This window comes from Anomaloglossus baeobatrachus, chromosome 1, assembly GCF_048569485.1.
Source record: "Anomaloglossus baeobatrachus isolate aAnoBae1 chromosome 1, aAnoBae1.hap1, whole genome shotgun sequence".
In the NCBI taxonomy this organism is placed as follows: domain Eukaryota; kingdom Metazoa; phylum Chordata; class Amphibia; order Anura; family Aromobatidae; genus Anomaloglossus; species Anomaloglossus baeobatrachus.
The window spans coordinates 613,467,267-613,486,073 of NC_134353.1; the positions used below are offsets into that span (position 1 = coordinate 613,467,267).

Here is an 18,807-nt window from a genome sequence, read left to right on the forward strand (position 1 = left end):
CCTACTCTTTTTTTAAGAGCTGTTCCTTTTTTATTCTCCCATTATGTAGCCGCATAGCATTCTGAGGTGACGAATTACAAATTTTCATTTACCATTTAATATAATTAAGAAGAAAAATCCATGAGAGGTTATAAGGACTGTCAGCAGAGAATGACCGATCAAACCAAGTACGGGCGCTCTATGAATCATTGTGGCACTAAAAATTAACAATTTAATTGTACCTTCCCATGTGCTTGATTTCCATATATCTCCACCCTTTATTGGAGATAGAGGGAGGGTGACTATAGAGGAAAAAAAGCAGGTGGGAAGGTGCACTAAAATATTTGGCCACACCATGATGCACCTGTACTAGGTTTGAATAGTTATTCAGTGCTAAAAGGGTCCCTTTAAATGATGAAAAAAAAAGTATTTTTTGCCATAGATTTTTGGGTTTTGTTTTACGACTTTCAATGTGTAATACAAATGGGTTGGTGATGCCAGTTTCTAAGAACTATAAATTCTCCCAGAGAATATACCGAATATAATTGATAACAAGTGGGTGAAAAGAAAAATGGTGCCCAAGATGTTCAACTTGTTTTTAGGTCAGTTTCTGTCGCCGGTTCTAAATTTGCCCTTGTTTTAATTCCATCAGCTCTCGTTAATGAGATGTCATATACCCTATGTATATGCAAATCACCAATCAAACACTAGGACAAATCTCTACTAAACATTCTGATTAAAACAAATTACATATGTAGATTTCTTTTATTTATTAAGAATTTACATCACAGAATAAGATTAAACATGCATTAAAAGTTGTCATTGATAAACTGTTCATTTACTAAGATTCCTTGCAAAAATGGTGCTTTAAAGATTTCTTGCAGTGAGATGCTCCAGGGCAGTCACTTTGAATAGACTGGCAGTAATCTGAAATCTTGATGGAATCGTTCACTCTACGTCACACGTCCACTTAGGTCACCAAGGTCTTCTGAAAAAACTATCAAAGTGGCTGTACAGCCAACATTGTACAGCCAAGGTGGTGGAAAGAACATAGCATTCTCTCTACTAGTGCAGTGTAATTATCTACTTCAAAAGAAAATTCTGTATAACCATAGTGAAAGAAGACCATACATCTGCCTCAGCATCGCTCAGTGAATCTTTGAAGCATGGATCTGCCATTAGCTTCTCCATAGTCAGACATGGAAATTTTCCATAGATGAAACTGAAGCAGCTTTCCTCTTTGTTTAGAGCCTTTACACACTGCTTCATTAAACCTAATTTGATGTGCAGTGGTGGTAAAGTTATCGTATTCCACCAATGGTTCTGCAATTACATTCTTTTCTCCTCCTCCCATGCATTCTCTCAAAAGCCACTGTATTCTCATCCAGTGCTCATTTTTTGATCTACTATCCTAGAGACAGATTAAACATGAATACTTAGTGTATCCACTCTACTGTCTCAAGAGAATATTCACCATCTTTAGACCCACACAAACTTGCCACAGGTGATCATGGTTTGATATTTTCTGTAAGACCAGAGCAACTGTGTTTTGCCCTTCAGTCTTTTTAGTTGAGTGATCTATTGGGATTGATCTATATGCATTCTCATTGTGTAAAAGCACACATTTTAGGCTCTGCTTAGAAAGGTCTATGAACAGCTTCCCATTCGCTTGGTTGATATTCAGATATGCTCATTTTCAATACATACTACTAACAGATATGCAAAATTTGGGTTTATTAAAATTGTTTCACATTCAGTGACTAATTTTTAGGTTTTCCTATACCCTGATAAAAAAAAAAAAAAAAAAAAGGAAAAAAAAACACTTCAATTGTTAACTCATGTATGGATTTTGCACAAAATGTGAGAGAAATTCCGCACAAACTAGAAACAAGAAAAAACTTTAGTGTAGTCAAAAATTTACGCAATATTATATCTAAAAATGTAGTGAACATTCATTGTGGAACTTAATTGGAAATTAATTCTTGCGTCATTTCCTTTTCTATTCAAAGCTTCTCTTGATACTTTTTCTCTTGCAGAAGGCCTGCGGATCTTCTCCGTGAAGCATCCAGCAGAAGTTTCCCATAATGGTCATATTCCATCTACCTTGGTATCATAGTTCCATCTCCTTGATATCCTGATGAAATCTTTATCCTTCCTTGCTCTTTGCTAACAGCACGAAGGCTTTCGGAACAGTAGTCCAAATGAGAATGTATAAAATTTAACTCCAAACTCATCAGACAACCCAAGGCTTTCAAACGTTTCAGGATGTTCTCCACAATGGATTTAAATTTTGGATCTTTGTTGTTACCTAGAAATTTCTTCACAACTTCTTTAAAAAAATCTCAAGCTCTTTTCTCAACAGCTTTCATTTTTGTTTCAAACAAGTTTTCCTTCATGACTTTCCAAATTTCCAGACCTACAAAAATCCTTTCCTTCAGTTTTGCTTTCCTTCTTTGAGTAGAGCTTTCACAAACTGCTTCATCAGTCCAAGGTTAATGAGGAGTGGTGGCAGGAGAACTTTAGTGGGACCACCAAACCTTTCCGCAACTATGTTCGTGAGTCCAAGTTGCAAAGATATTCTTGTTGGCTAACCTTTTAGGCTACACTGATGAGTCTATTCCGGCTATCCCATTCACACAAACAGCATGGGTACTTTGTGTATCATCCTTGCTGCCTTAGCACTAGAAGTCCCAGAAATTTCAAGCTCCCCCTAAAGTTCCGAAAGAGGGTCAACGGACCCTTAGTCCAAACTTAGTAGAGTTAGTAGAAACTAAATGGCTAAACTCAATGGAAAACAACAACCTCCTATGGTGCGACAGTAATGGCCTTAATTACAGAACAAAAGACGGTGATTATAGGATGTTAGCTAAAATCCTTCAGGTCATTCGACCCTTCTCTGAGTTCCAAAGGTAGAAATGTTAAATGACCCCTCTCTGGGACTTCTAGTGTTAGGCTGCTTTCACACATCTGGCTTTTGCCATCAGGCACAATCCGGCGAATACCGGATCCGGTGTGTCATCTGGCGTGCGCCGGATCCGGTGAAATTTCTGGGTCTGGCTGCCAGAAAGGAAGCACAAGGGAACGTTTTTTTGTCACTGGCAAAAAACCACATGGCGTAATGCGGCAAAAAACACAGTCCACCGACGGATCCATTTTTTTTTTAACTGACCATGCTCAGATGTGTAAATTCTTTTCTGGTTAGAAAATCTCTCTCTCTCTGTCTCTGTCGGTCTCTCTCTCTCTCTGTCGATGTTGGTCTCTCTCACTCTATGTCGGTCGGTCTCCGCTTCTCACCCCCTCTCTCATACTCACCAATCACCGGCATGGCGTGGCACTGCACAGCTGTCACAAAGCTCCCGCAGCTTCTCCTGCTTTGAAAATGCTGGCCGTTCATTATTCCATCTCATATTCACTGCTTCCCCCGCCCACCGGCGCCTATGATTGGTTGCAGTCAGACACGCCCTTACGCTGAGTGACAGCTGTCTCACTGCAACCAATCACAGCCGCCGGTGGGCGGGTCTAAATCTTGCAGTAAAATAATTTAAAAAAATGGCATGTGGTCCCCCCAATTTTGATACCAGCCAAGGTAAAGCCACACGGCTGAGGGCTGGTATTCTCAGGATGGGGAGCCCCACGTTATGGGGAGTCCCCCAGCCTAAAAATATCAGCCAGCAGCTGCCCAGAATTGCCGCATCCATTAGATGCGACAGTACCGGGACTCTACCCGGCTCATCCCCAATTGCCCTGGTGCGGTGGCAATCAGGGTAATAATGAGTTAATGACAGCCCATAGCTGCCACTAAGTCTTAGGTTAATCATGGCAGGCATCTATGAGACACCTTCCATGATTAATCTGTAGTGAAAGTAAATAAACCCAAACACCGAAAAATCCTATATTTGAAATAAAAGACAAAAATCCCCCTCTTTCACCACTTTATTAAAATCTCCAAATACCCCTCCAGGTCCGGCATAATCCACACGAGGTCCCACGACGCTTTCAGCTCTGCTACATCGGAAGCTGATTGTAGCGGCCGTAGGACACCGCCGCTCACTGTGAGCTCCATGAAGCAACTAAAATGAGTCGCGCTGTCAGCGGTGACATCACTCAGGTTACCCGCGGCCACTGTTGGATTCTCGGTACAAACTGCTACATCGGATCCTGTTTTTTACCGGATCCGTAGCATCAGTTTTACACATTTTGCGCTGGATCCGTTGCATCTAACTTCTCATAGCTTTCCTTCAAGTGCACAGAATGCCGTACAGGCACTGAAGTATACTTGCTGCCATTGTGCAGTTGCACAGCTGTCACTTTTTTTTTATAAATAAAATAAATATTTTTATATAGCGCTAACATATTCCACAGCGCTGTACATACATCAGGAACACTGTCCACATGGGTCTCACAATCTAAATTCCCTATCTGTATGTCTTTGGAGTATGGGAGGAAACCGGAGTACCAGAGTGGGAGAAAACCCACGCAAACACAGGAAGAACATACAAACTTGCAGAAGTTGTCCTTGGTAGGATTCGAACCAAGGACCCCAGCGCTGTAAGACTGCAGTGCTAACCACTGAGCCACTGTGAATCAAGAGTCTCCACTCACTCACATTGTACTCAGTATTACATTTTTCCATCAGCCCAAGAACATCACTGCAATACACTAGAGTACCGTGTTGAGAAAAGCATGGAAGGAATTCCTTTTCTTTGCTTCTGGTTCATGAAAAACAGTTCCCAGGTCACGCAAAGGGGTCAAAGTATGGTGTAAGAAAAAGGCTATTGAGTCAGTGATTGTGAAAAAACTGTACATGATGACATTTTTTTCGATATTTTAACGAGTTCTGCAATTGAAAGTATATAAAACTTACTTTTTACTTTTCGAACAATTTTACTTTTGTAGACCTGCGTAATAAAGTATTAATTCTAAAGTATTTAAATATTTGTCACATACCTTACAGACCATCTTTAATTTTATGATTAATAACGAAGGGTGAACTCGCAGATATCCGAAACTAACTGGACTTTAAAAAAAGAAAACTGGTTCAGGCCCGGAATTGATCGGCTGTTACTGCTGCTGGGCAGCTCACTCTTCTTCTTTTTGATACACAGCCAAGATAAAAGCACGGTTGGAGGCTGCAGCCTGTAGCCGTATGCTTTACCTGTGCTGGGTATCATAATATGGGGGGACATCAATTTATTTATTTTTATACCACGATAGTGACCTGCAGATAGGGTCTGTGATTGCAAGCAGTCAGACAAGCTGTCACACAAGCTAGGGGCGCGTCTGACTGCAACCAATCACAGACGCCAGGACTGCCGGTGGCACGGGAAGCAGTGAATATGTATGAGGCTAATGAGTGGCTGTGGAAGAAGAGTGAGCATCCCAGAAGCAGTTATAGCCCCGCCGAAGACTCAGAAAATATAGCGTGGTTGCTTTATTTTTCCTTTATTTTTTTATTATTTCCTGAATCGCTGGATCAGGATCATTAGCCAGAGTTTCCTGAGAATTCTGGGCCCGGGTCCAGCACCCGGATGCTTTTGAAACAACGCGGATCTGGACTTTTACAGTCCGGGTCCGCCTATCACTAATAATTAATACCCAAGTCAAGGAAAAAATCCCAAATTCATGTGTGGGCAACTGTATATGACCTTTATAAAAAGTAAAGCTGCTACAATAAAATTAATTACATAATCAGAAGACTAAATATACCATACATCAAGCATAATACTGGGGGCACCAAAACTTTTTTTTTTTGTTTGTCAATGTAGGCAACTTGCATCAACAGGATATTTACAAAGTCCCAGTCCATGATTATTATATCAGAGATCATGTGCATCACAAAAAGGGTTTTCTACCACCTCTCACTTGTGGTACTGTTAATCTAGCCACTATAAGGTTTTGTGCGCACGTACTTGCTGAAATTTCTGCAGCGATTTGACAGCACATGTGCGCTTCAAATCTCTGCAGAAACACTGCGTAATGGATGCAGTGTTTCAGCAGAATAAATAACGATATCATGTGCTCGGGATGCTGCCCACACCATAGACAGAGTGGGAGCTGCATCCAAAGTGCACAAATTAATTGACATGCTGCTTTTTTGTACGCACGGATTTGGGCATCCGAAGTTTTGGCATCCAAATCGCTGTGTTCAAAAAAGCAATGTGCGGACGGATTATGCACAATCTACATAGATTGTGCTGGGGACGCAGGACGCATGCATTTACGCTGCAGTGCTAAACGTAGCGTAAATGCATGAATTTACGCAACGTGGGCACAAGCCCTAATAGATAGATAGCTAGATAGATAGATCTTGAAGATTTGTGTGCATTCAGTGAGGCAGAACATTGCTGAGACAGCCATTAATAACTGCATTGGTAGAATACAAAGACAGGTAAGTGTGTGTATTTCTGCAAGTGGCGCTCATACTCAATACTGAATAAATCTAGATGTCTTTAAAATGTTGTTTTTTAGTTTTTCATCATTTGCATATCATTAACATGTTTCTTCCATGACTTGTCTTTCTTAGTGTTGCAATTTCCATGTTGTGGAGCGTATAAATATACGCATCATTTTTCTCTTTAACTGAACTCAGTTATAAGCACAGCCTGGAATTCTATCCTGCTTCTATCCAGCAGGTCAGCTTAAGTCATAGGAAACAAAAAAGGCACAGTGTCTGCTTAAAAATTTTATAACTTCCCAGAGATTCTAGAATTTCTATAGCTAATTTTGTTACAATCTCAAGGGAGAGGAAACAAAATTAACAGCAAACCATATAAAATAGGAGTTACCAGACCATCACACTTTAATTACTCTCACAAACCAAAAATAATGCAGTGACTATCAGGTTTCCGCTCCAAGAAAGCACAGGGGTCACCCTGACAGTTCTTTTACACTATGCACAGAGATACAGCTTCTGATAAATGACACACTTATGCTCCAGACTATTGTAATGTGGTCATATGTATAATCAGGGCACATGTATTTTGCTGTAGCACCACAATGCTGTCAAATTTAATCAGAAATGCATGACTCATGTTCCCACATAGTAATACTAATCACCTAACACCATATGGTTCATGTACAGGCCATTAATACAACACACTACTTTCTTGTTCACGTTGGATCACTGGAAGAACAAAGGAGTTGAAATATGGGTTATGTTTTACAAACACAGCTGCAATGAGAAATTCCAGGGAGAGCATGGCGACTGACTTTCTGCCACATATATTGTATATGTTCTGCCCTTTGAAAGTGTATCAAACAGAAATGAACCGCTAATGCTGCTTTATATTTCCAAGCAAGGAGTTCAACTGGAAAGACAAGTATATCAACCAGTTACCAAAACACAAGGTCATGAAATCGATTTTACTAAATGTATGTTAAAAAAAGATTGTGCCCTCCTGATTTTTTTTTCCCCAAGTCATTCATCCTGTTCTAAAATAAAAAGACAAAGTGTATTTATCTTATCGGTACCCTGCCAGGGACTAGTTGCAGTGGTGCACCGTCTATGTTGTGGACAGATAAAAGTGACCTCTGCAACTAATCACTAGCTGCAGTGGGTATGTGTTGACCAATGATTGGCTACATGGGTTACATGCCTGTTTGCTTGTTGCAACTGGTATCTGGGGGATCTGCTAGTGTTGGAAGAGGAGCTGAGGTGGTCGGAAAGGTGATTATACTGAATTCTCATTTTTTGAAGCATCTCTGGTGGTTTTTTTTCTAAATTTTCAGGGATTAAAAACTCTAATTAGTACTCAACTTTAATTTCTGCCTAAAGATTAAAGAGAGAGAAAACTGTCATAATAAATGTGTTATATTTATATATATAAAAAAAAAAATCTAAGTTCATTAGAGAAAGATTTGGAAATTATGACTTTTTTTTTCGAGACTGGAGCACTTACCAGGTATGAATCTTTTATTATCTGTTCCATTTCTGTGAATGATTTGCTTTGGAGAGCAATTAATCTTTGAAATAGATCCAGCGCTGCTTTCTCCAGGCTCGGCAAATGGCGAAGCCACAAGCTAAGTACTGCTGATTCACTTAGCGCAATCTTCTTCCTTCATTTGTAAGGAAAATACAAACCAATTTAAAAGTAATCATTTCTTATGAGCAGCAGTGCTACAAATGGAGAAAGACACTTCCAGTTTCTTACTGATCGTACACTCTGACATCAGAAACCCGTCTATGGGATACTGGATATTACATCTTTTTCTCACAGAGATGTAGTTACAACGGGAATCCAAATATAATGCTCCTGTTACAATAACAGTGGTAATAACTGTACCATCAGTGGTATACCCGCCTAACTTACAAGAACACATTCTATCTCCCTGATAGAAGAACGTGTCACTGGGTTATATCCAGCTTTTTCTTATCCACCTACTATCTAAACCAGTGTTTCTCAACTCCAGTCCTCAAGACCCACCAACAGATCATGTTTTCAGGTTTTCCTCAATGTTAGACAGGGAATAATTCCATCACCTGTGCAACATTAAGGAAATCCTGAAAACCTGATTGAGGAAAACCTGAAAACATGATCTGTTGGTGGGTCTTGAGGACTGGAGTTGAGAAACACTGATCTAAACTATGTTTTATGCTGTGACATGCATGATGCACGACCATGAAATCATGTGTCCCTCTGATATGATTAGGAGAGCATCTATGTGTATCACTCTAAAGCAGTCAATGATTTCTTCCACAAACTGTCCATATTGCAGAATTTTTTATTTTTTTTTAACAGTGACTAATGTAAAGGGCACTTTACACGCTGCGATATCGCTATAAATATCGCTAGCGAGCGTACCCGCCCCCGTCGGTTGTGCATCACGGGAAAATCGCTGCCCGTGGCGCACAACATCGCTAACACCCAATACAGATACTTACCTGCCTAGCGACCTTGCTGTTGCCAGCGAACTGCCTCCTTTCTAAGGGGGTGGTTTGCTCGGCGTCACTAAGCGGCTGCCCAATAGAAGCGGAGGGGTGGAGATAAGCGAAACAAACATCCCGCCCACCTCCTTCCTTCCTCATTGCGGGCTGCCGCAGGTACGAGATTGTTCTTCATTCCTGCGGTGTCACACGTAGCGATGTGTGCTGCTGCAGGAACGACGAACAACCTGCGGCATGAACAACCAATGATATTATGAAAATTGACGATGTGACAACGATCAACCATTTTTGACACTTTTGCGATCAGTGATCATCGCTCCTAGGTGTCACACGCAACGATATCGCTAACGACGCCGGAAGTGTATCACTAACGACGTGACCCCAACGATATCTTGTTAACGAGATTGTTGCGTGCAAAGCATCCTTTAGGGTGAAGGAAGCCTGAACACATTGGACTTTTTTTGCACAAAGCTTGCCAGACGCTGCCATGATTAAAGTGTGAGTTGAACAAATTGACCTCGTAATCATAAAAAAGGGACAAAATGTTTAAGATAGCGTGTCACTACTGCATGCTGGTCCCTAAGATGGCACTATTTAAGCATCATTCCAGCGTTTTGTCAAGTACATGGCCCCTGTCGCATACTCACCCACCGACGTTTTCACCTTTTAATGATCCTGCTCCTATTGGCCTCTGGCAACTTGTGACCTACAGGCTGCTCCTGCGTTTTATGGAGCACTGGAGGTCACAACTCAATTCAAGTCTATGACAGCCTTCTTCTGTTTTAAAATATTTTTATTTTCAATAATTAAGAAGGGGAAAGGGGGAGGAGGAATTTGATACTATTTCATAGTTGAATATGATTGAATACAATGTAGATAACAAAAGACATATATCATAAAGCTTCTATTAGGAGTTAGGTATAAGATAAGGATGTAGAAAAGGTTGGACTGCGGAAAGTCATAATTTAACAGGGGAAACAGGGACAGGAGGAAGGAAAAATTAGAGTAGAGGGTAAGGGAGAACAAGGTTTAATCAATCATTAACTATAACTGAAACATATATACAAGTTATATGTGATCGAATAAATTATCTTATCTACGATGACATATTAATTGACCATATTTCATAAATTTATGTGGTGTATAGTATGATGCGCAAATATTTGTTCATGTGATCTCTTCTCAAAATTGGTTCCATGGATTCCATTGTTTGTAATATGGGGTGAATAACAGCCTTGTTCTGTCTTCCATACACTTGTATTGAGAGCTTGTGAAGTAACTTCTAACTTTAAGGAGTCAGAAGTTGTGGTCATAGGATGGCGCCACAGGACCAGAACAACGCCGACAAAAAAAACGCCAGAGGGTGGGTTTAAACCTGAAGGCAGGGATCTTCAGTTAAAAGCACAACTTCAGTGGTGAAAAAAGAGCCCGAAAAACACTGGACAGTACACAGCGCTCACTCTGTTGTTGACTCAGGTCCTTAATCAGCTGGTAACAGAGTGATGTCTATATCCGGCATTCAGGGGACCAGTGATGTCACTAGAGGTGGCACTAGTCTCCTGCATGCCGAGTATAGACATTGCTCGGTTACCAGCAGATTACTACTTATCTGAGCTGACAACAGAGCTGGAGGGACAGAGCAGGAACACGGGAGGTAAAGAGCAGGAACACAGCAAGGACAGAGCAACCACTGAAACGAATGTCAATGATGACAGTTTGTTTCAGGGAATTGATAGGGGCTGCAACTTCTTGGATTCGCTGAACTATGTCAGACTTTTTTTATAAAGTAGTGAACAGGTAAAAATGTCATTATTTATTGTCTGTGTATTACGGTTTCTGGGTTTTATTCAGGTTTTCATTTGTGGACTACTTCAGACCTGCTTGGTGAACGAGGTAAAGTGTCGGGGAGTGTTTATTTCAATAAAGAATTTGTGTGTGTGTTTTTCCTTTTTAATACTAGACTAAAAATGGGGGGGGTGTGTGACAAACACCTTTTCATTACTAGCACCAGGGCTTGATGCCAGCTGTGTTTTGGACTCTTCACAGCTGGCATCCAGCACAAGCATCATTACCCCCAATTGTCAATTCACCAGGGCATCGGGAAAAGCCAAGGTGAAGTGCCAGAATTGGAGTATCTAATGTGATGCCCCCTTTCTGTGGTGGCTGTGGGCTGGAATTTTTAGGTTGGGAAGGGCCCAATATTAGCTCACAGCTGTCTGCACTACCTTTGCTAGTTATTAAAAATGAAGGGGGGGGACCCACAATATTTTTTCATTTGGTTAATAGAAAGCTATCCAAATCATCTAATCATCTATCATCTATTTCACATATATAACTATATATATTTCAGTTACCTATTTGTCATTAACCCCTTCAGCCCCGGGGCACTTTCCGTTTTTGCGTTTTTGTTTTTTGCTCCCCTTCTTCCGAGAGCCGTAACTTTTTTATTTTTCCGTCAATCTTGCCATATGAGGGCTTGTTTTTTGCGGGACAAGTTGTACTTTTAAATGAAACCATAAGTTTTACCATATGGTGTACTGGAAAGCAGCAAAAAAATTCCAAGTGTGGAAAAATTGCAAAAAAAGTGTGATGGCACAATAGTTTTTGGGATGTTTTATTCACGGTGTTCACTATATGGTAAAACTGATGTGTGGGTATGATACCTGAGGTCGGTGCGAGTTTGTAGACACCAAACATGTATAGGTTTACTTGTATCTAAGGGGTTAAAAAAAATTCACAAGTTTGTCCAATAAAAGTGGCGCACGTTTTGCGCCATTTTCCGAAACACGTAGCGTTTTTATTTTTTGGGATCTGTGGCTCAGTGACGGCTTATTTTTTGCGTCTCGAGCTGATGTTTCTAATGGTAGCATTTTTGCGCAGATGCTACGTTTTGATCGCCTGTTATTGCATTTTGCGTAAAACTTGCGGCGACCAAAAAACGTAATTTTGGCGTTTGGAATTTTTTTGCCACTACGCCGTTTACCAATCAGATTAATTGATTTTATATTTTGATAGATCGGGCATTTCTGAACGCGGCGATACCAAATATGTGTATATTTATTTATTTTTTAACCCTTTAATTTTCAATGGGGAGAAAGGGGGGTGATTTGAACTTTTAGGTTTTTTTTATTTTTTTTTAATTTTTTAAAACTTTTTTTTTACTTTTTTTATTTTATTTTACTAGTCCCCCTAGGGGGCTATAGCGATCAGCAATCCGATTGCTGATCGCTATCTGCTGATCACAGCTATTCCGCTGTAAACAGCAGAAATAGTCACTTTCTTTCTTCCTCTGCTCCGTGCCGAGGAAGAATGAAAGTGAAACTTCTTAGCACCAGGCGTCATCACATGACCCTGTGCTACGATGGCAACCACCGAACGTCACGTGATCACTCACGTGACGTCCGGAGGGGGCGGCGGTAAGAAAAAAAGATGGCCGCGCGCATATAGATCTCGCTGCCAGACTTTGGCAGCGAGATCTAAGGGGTTAATGTTCCGGGTGGAATGCGATTCCACTCGGAACATGTAGGCACACATGTCAGCTGTTGAAAACAGCTGATATGTGTGCCGATCCACGCCGCCTGCCCGCGGCAGGGGGCGGGGATTACCGGGACACGATCCATGACGGAAAGATCCGTCCATGGTCGTGAAGGGGTTAATTATCAAATTCACAGAAAATCAACTATTTGTCTGTCTGTCTCTGTTCGTCCCTCCCTCCATCCAATATATTCCTCTATCTATCTAAGCAGCACCATAGATTATAATGGATACACTTGTATATGTGTCTCAAGTACATGTAAAAATGGATGCCACAGGAAATGGAAACACTGACGTGTGAAGAGGCCTTGGAACTGGATGGCGTGAAGTCAGATATTACATTATTGCTCCCCTAGAAGTGGACGGAGAATGGTTATGTGTATCCAATGCCCAACGTTTATGATACACTTCGCTGAGCCCTGTATCTAATACTATTATGTGATATACGCTGCATATTTAATTTCAATGTGTGACACACTCCGCTGAACCCTACTCATAATCCCATCATAAGTGATCCTGAACACTGTATTTAAACCCAGCTTGTGATAAATTCTGTTTATCTAATTCCAGCATCTGATACAGTCTGCGTATCTTAAATAAGAAATAAAATGATTTTTTTATGGCCCATTCACTTTAAAGGGGTTGCTTGGCATTAGAATACAAGTCTGCAGTCACTATATGTGAATGCAATATGACGATTCACAAGTTTGTAGTCACATATAGTGACTGCAAACTTGGATACTAAGGCCAGAAAACCCCTTTAAAAAGGACCTGCCATCAAAAAAACAAAATTTTTTTATTCCACATTTCAGATACGCGGACTGTATACCATGCTGGGATTAGATACAGGTTCATTGTAGTGTATCACATATGATGAGAAGATATAGGGCGGAGTGTATCACATAATGGAATTAGATACAAGGCTCATTGGAGTGTATCACACACAAAGGGATTACATATGCGTGACCACACTACCTTCCACTTCTGACAAAAAAAACGAGAGACAGTTGCACTCTGAAATGCTAAAGCATGAAAACCAATGAATTTAAGAATATAGGCATGCATTACTGCTAAAGGAAATTGAAGAAAAAAATTGAGATATATAAAACCCATTATTTTGATATCTTCCAGTAGCCATCAAGGCATAACTAGTAACTGGGTACCTACTCTGTATTGAAGCTTCTCTCTGGGTTTAAAAACCTCCTGTGTAAGGGCAAGTAGTCACCTGCTAGAGAGAATAAAATCACCTGTGGCTAGTGGGGGAGGGGTGCACGGTCAAAAGGCATGACCCCTATTAACCTACACAAAAAGACTGACGGCACTCCCAAAACTGCAATGTATACAGTCCCTGACAGGAGTTCTGTCGCTTATCGATGTATGTAAATAAAAGCTTATAACCTGACTTTAAATTCATCCATTGGTTTCATAAATTACTCTTTTGAATCCTGAAGCCCTCACAAATTTAGTTTAGGTGATGAAAATAAAGTTGCTGCATAGTCTGGGGTTACATTCAGTATGGGGGTGTGCAAAACATTTGCAAGGTGGAAGGCAATATCAATAGACTAAAATATCAAGAAGTATTAGCTACCGCTTACTTTCCCAATCATAAAGGGGGTCAAATTCTGCATCAGGATGGTGCTCCATCTCATACTTCCATCTTTACAACAAAGTTCCTCCTGGCAAAGATCAAGGTGCTCGAGAACTGGCCAGCCCAGTCACCAGACATGAACATCATTGAGTATGTTTGGGGTAGGATGAAAGAGGAAGCTTGGAAGACAAAACCAAAGTATCTAGATAAACTCTGGGAGGCATGTAAGACTGCATTTTTTGCTATTCCTGATGACTTCATCAATAAATTGTATGAATCATTGTTGAACCGCATGGATGCAGTCCTTCAAGCTTATGGAAGTCACACAAAATATTAAAATATGGCTCTAATAGCACCACAACTTCATTCACCAATGTTATGCAACATATCTTTGCATCAGAAGTTAATTATTTGTTTGAATTTCCCATTACCTTCTGTGGGCGACAAAACGTTTGTCTTGCCAAAAGCTGATCTTTCTGTGTTCATTAAATGATCAATATTTCAGCTTTACAGCAACTTTATTTTCATAACCTAAACCAAAAACTTTATTTAGATAACATGGATAAGCGACGGAACTTCTGTCAGGGACTGATATATTTTCTCATTCAAAGAGTTTTCTTGATTTTCATGACTCTGAAAATTGTAGATTCATATTGAAGGCATCAAAACTATGAATTAACACATGTGGAATGAAATACTTAACAAAAAAAAAGTGTGAAACAACTGAAAATAGGTCTTATATTCTAGGTTCTTCAAAGTAGCCACCTTTTGCTTGATTACTGCTTTGCACACTCTTGGCATTCTCTTGATGAGCTTCAAGAGGTAGTCACCGGAAATGGTTTTCACTTCACAGATGTGCCCTGTCAGGTTTAATAAGTGGGATTTCTTGCTTTATAAATGGGGTTGGGACCATCAGTTGTGTTGTGCAGACGTCTGGTGGATACACAGCTGATAGTCCTACTGAATAGACTGTTAGAATTTGTATTATGGCAAGAAAAAAGCAACTAAGTAAAGAAAAACGAGTGGCCATCATTACTTTAAGAAATTAAGGTCAGTCAGTCTGAAAAATTGGGAAAACTTTGAAAGTGTCCCCAAGTGCAGTGGCAAAAACCATCAAACGCCACAAAGAAACTGGCTAACATGAGGACCGTCCCAGGAAAGGAAGACCAAAAGTCACCTCTGCTGCGGAGAAGTTTATCTGAGTCACCAGCCTCAGAAATCGCAGGTTAACAGCAGCTCAGATTAGAGACCAGGTTAATGCCACACAGAGTTCTAGCAGCAGACACATCTCTAAAACAACTCTAAGGCCCCTTTCACACGTCAGTGATTCTGGTACGTTTGTGCTTTTTTTCTACGTACCAGAATCACTGACATACGCAGACCCATTCTAATCAATGGGTCTGCTCACAACATCAGTGATTTTTCACTGAACGTGTCTCTGTGCAGCGTGCACCCTAGGCCGTGATTCTGCACGGAGACATGTCAGTTTTTTTTCTGGCATCACTGATGACCCACGGACCACACTATGGTGTTATCCATGTGTGATCAGTGAAACACGTACCAGAAAATCACGGACATATTAAATATTTTCTACTTACCTTGCCTGCGATTCGCTGTGCCTGCTTCACTCTCAGCAGCTCTTGCCTGGCTCATGAATATTCATGAAAGCAGGAACTGCCGACCAGGAAGTAAGTGCTGAGAGTGGTGGGCGGACGCTGGAGAGCCGAGGAGATCAGCACCATGGACAGCAGCAGTGAAGGCAGGTGAGTAATGTCCATGTGCAATCACGGATCACGGAACACGGAGGGACAGGTGCGTGTTTTACACGTCAGTGAAGAACGTCAGTGTTTTTCACTGACGTGTGAAATGGGCCTTAAGAGGAGACTTTGTGCAGCAGGCCTTCATGGTAAAATAGCGGCTAGGAAACCACTGCTAAGGACAGGCAACAAGCAGAAGAGACTTGTTTAGGGTAGGTTCACACAGTGCATTTTTCGGATGCGTTTTTGCTCAGAAAACTGCATGACTTTGCTTCCCCAGCAAAGTCTATGAGTTTTCATTTCTGCTGTCTGCACACAGCGTTTTTTTTAGCTGCGTTTTTGTGCTGCACAACGCAGCATGTCAATTATTTTTGCGTTTATCACTGCGTTTTCCACCCATTGAGTTCAATGAGATGTTCAAAAATGCAATGAAAAACGCAAATTGCAAATATAGCTGCGTTTTAGTGCGTTTCTTTGACGCAGCTATAAACGCAAGGGGTGGGTAGTAAAGTGACATGTACAGAAAGAGGATTCCTTCTGTCAGTAAACACAGAAGCGTGAATCCTCCAGATAGCGCCACCGCTGCTTCAATCTTCCGTGCGGCACCATGTCCGCTCCCGTGCGGCACCATGGCCGGGCGGAAGGTGGAAGCAGCTGCGAAAACAAAAGTGAACAGTAGAAAAAAAAATGTCATGCTCCCCTGTCTGCAGACGCCCGGTGCCATGTCCGCTCCCAGCTCCTTTCCCGGTACCGCCGCTCCGGCTGTGTGCAGTCTCCCCGGACACGTCCGATGGCTGCAGGACCTGGCGGTGGATCACCTGATGCGGTCACCTGACGCATCAGCTGATCGTAAGTCTCGCGGTGATGCCGGCGCCCGGCCGGTTTCACCTATCAGCTGATCCTGCAGCGATCGGACGGGATCAGACTCCGCTCCAGGAGCTGCCGGTAATCAGCACATAAGTATTTTTTTTTTTTTTGCACTGATCCATCAGCTGATTGTATAAACGGCTTTTATACAATCAGCTGATGTGTCGTGTGATTCACGTCCTTTAACCTGACATCATCTGATCGGTATGCCTTCCAGCAAACCGATCAGATGATATTGGATCCGGATTGGACGGCGTGGGACCCTTGACCCAGGATTACTGCGGAGGGGGGTTCTTTATTTCAATAACGATGGACTCACTAATTGTGTTGTGTTTTATTTCTAATAAAAATATTTTTTCTGTGTGTTGTGTTTTTTTTATCTTTACTAGAAATTCATGGTGGCCATGTCTAATATTAGCGTGACACCATGAATTTCGAGCTTAGGGCCAGCTGATAATATACAGCTAGCCCTAACCCCATTATTACCCAGTGAGTTGGATACAGCACCAGAAGATGGCGCTTCTAAGAAAGCGCCATTTTCTGGGGCGGCTGCGGACTGCAATGGGTACCCTGCACTGCGGATTCCAATCCACAGCTGCCTAGTTGTACCTGGCTGGACACAAAAATTGGGCAAAGCCCACGTTATTTTTTAATTATTTCATGAAATTCATGAAATAATTAAAAAAAAGGGCTTCCCTATATTTTTGGTTCCCAGCTGGGTACAAATAGGCAGCTGGGGGTTGGGGGCAGCCAGTACCTGCCTGCTGTACCTGGCTAGCATACAAAAATATGGCGAAGCCCACGTCATTTTGGGGGGGGAGGGGGGGGGGGCAAAAAACTCCTACATACAGTCCTGGATGGAGAATGCTGAGCCTTGTAGTTCTGCAGCTGTCTGCTCTCCTGCATACACTATTGGATGTAGGATGCTGAGCCTTGTAGTTCTGCTCCCCCTGCCTCTCCCTCCAGCATACAGTCCTGTATGGAGCATGCTGAGCTTGTAGTTCTGCAGCTGTCTGCTTTCCTGCATACACTAGTGGAGAATGAAGAACATATTGAAGAAGGAAATGACAGACCTTTTTTTTGTTTTTTGTTTCTTTTTTATAAAAAACGCATAAAACCGCAGTGAGCAAAAACGCAGCAAAACGCAGCAAAAAATGCACCAAATCGCGGTAAAAATGCATGTGTTTTTGCCGCGGGTGAGTTTTTGTCGCAAAAAACGCACAAAAACGCAGCCTAAAAAAAAAAGCAGTGTGTGAACCAAGTCTTAGGCTAAAGAACACAAGGAATGGACATTAGACCAGTGGAAATCTGTGCTTTGGTCTGATGAGTCCAAATTTGAGACCTTAGGATCCAACCACCGTGTCTTTGTGCGATGCAGAACAGGTGAACGGGTGGACTCTACATGCCTGGTTCCCATCGTGAAACATGGAAGAGGAGGTGTGATGGTGTGGGGGAGCTTTGCTGGTGACACTGTTGGGGGTTTATTCAAAATTGAAGGCATACTGAACCAGCATGGCTACCACAGCATCTTGCAGCGAAATGCTATTCCATCAGGTTTGCGTTTAGTTGGACCATCATTTATTTTTCAACAGGACAATGACCCCAAACACACCTCCAGGCTGTGTAAGGGCTATTTGACTAAGAAGGAGAGTGATGGGGTGCTACGCCAGATGACCTGGCCTCCAGTCACCAGACCTAAACCCAATCGAGATGGTTTGGAGTGAGCAGGACCACAGAGTGAAGGCAAAAGAGCCGACAAGTGCTAAGCATCTTTGGGAACTCCTTCAAGACTGTTGGAAGACCATTTCCGGTGACTACGTCTTGAAGCTCATCAAGAGAATGCCAAGAGTGTGCAAAGCAGTAATCAAAGCAAAAGGTGGCTATTTAGTATACCAGGAGATCCCCATGGGTGGTGCCCTTCTTACATAGAGAATTGTTCATAGTTTTGATGCTTTCAATGTGAATCTACAATTTTCATAGTTATGAAAATAAAGAAAACTCTTTGAATGAGGTGTGTCCAAACATTTGGTCTGTACTGTATATACAGTGCCTACAAGTAGTATTCAACCCCCTGCAGATTTAGCAGGTTTGATAAGATGCAAATAAGTTAGAGCCTGCAAACTTCAAACAAGAGCAAGATTTATTAACAGATGCATAAATCTTACAAACCAACAAGTTATGTTGCTCAGTTAAATTTT

At 41.6% G+C, this 18,807-nt stretch overlaps 1 protein-coding gene across 4 annotated transcripts in view; it reads right to left on the minus strand.

The window, feature by feature from the left end:
- The window catches only part of FANCC (FA complementation group C), a 412,246-nt gene that overhangs the window by 179,254 nt on the left and 214,185 nt on the right, over positions 1–18,807 (minus strand). For all 4 annotated transcript variants that reach the window (XM_075318657.1, XM_075318636.1, XM_075318643.1 and 1 more), the window contains exon 8: positions 7,878–8,034. In XM_075318657.1, the coding sequence (XP_075174772.1) occupies positions 7,878–8,034 (157 nt within the window). The remainder of the gene's footprint in view (positions 1–7,877; positions 8,035–18,807) is intronic.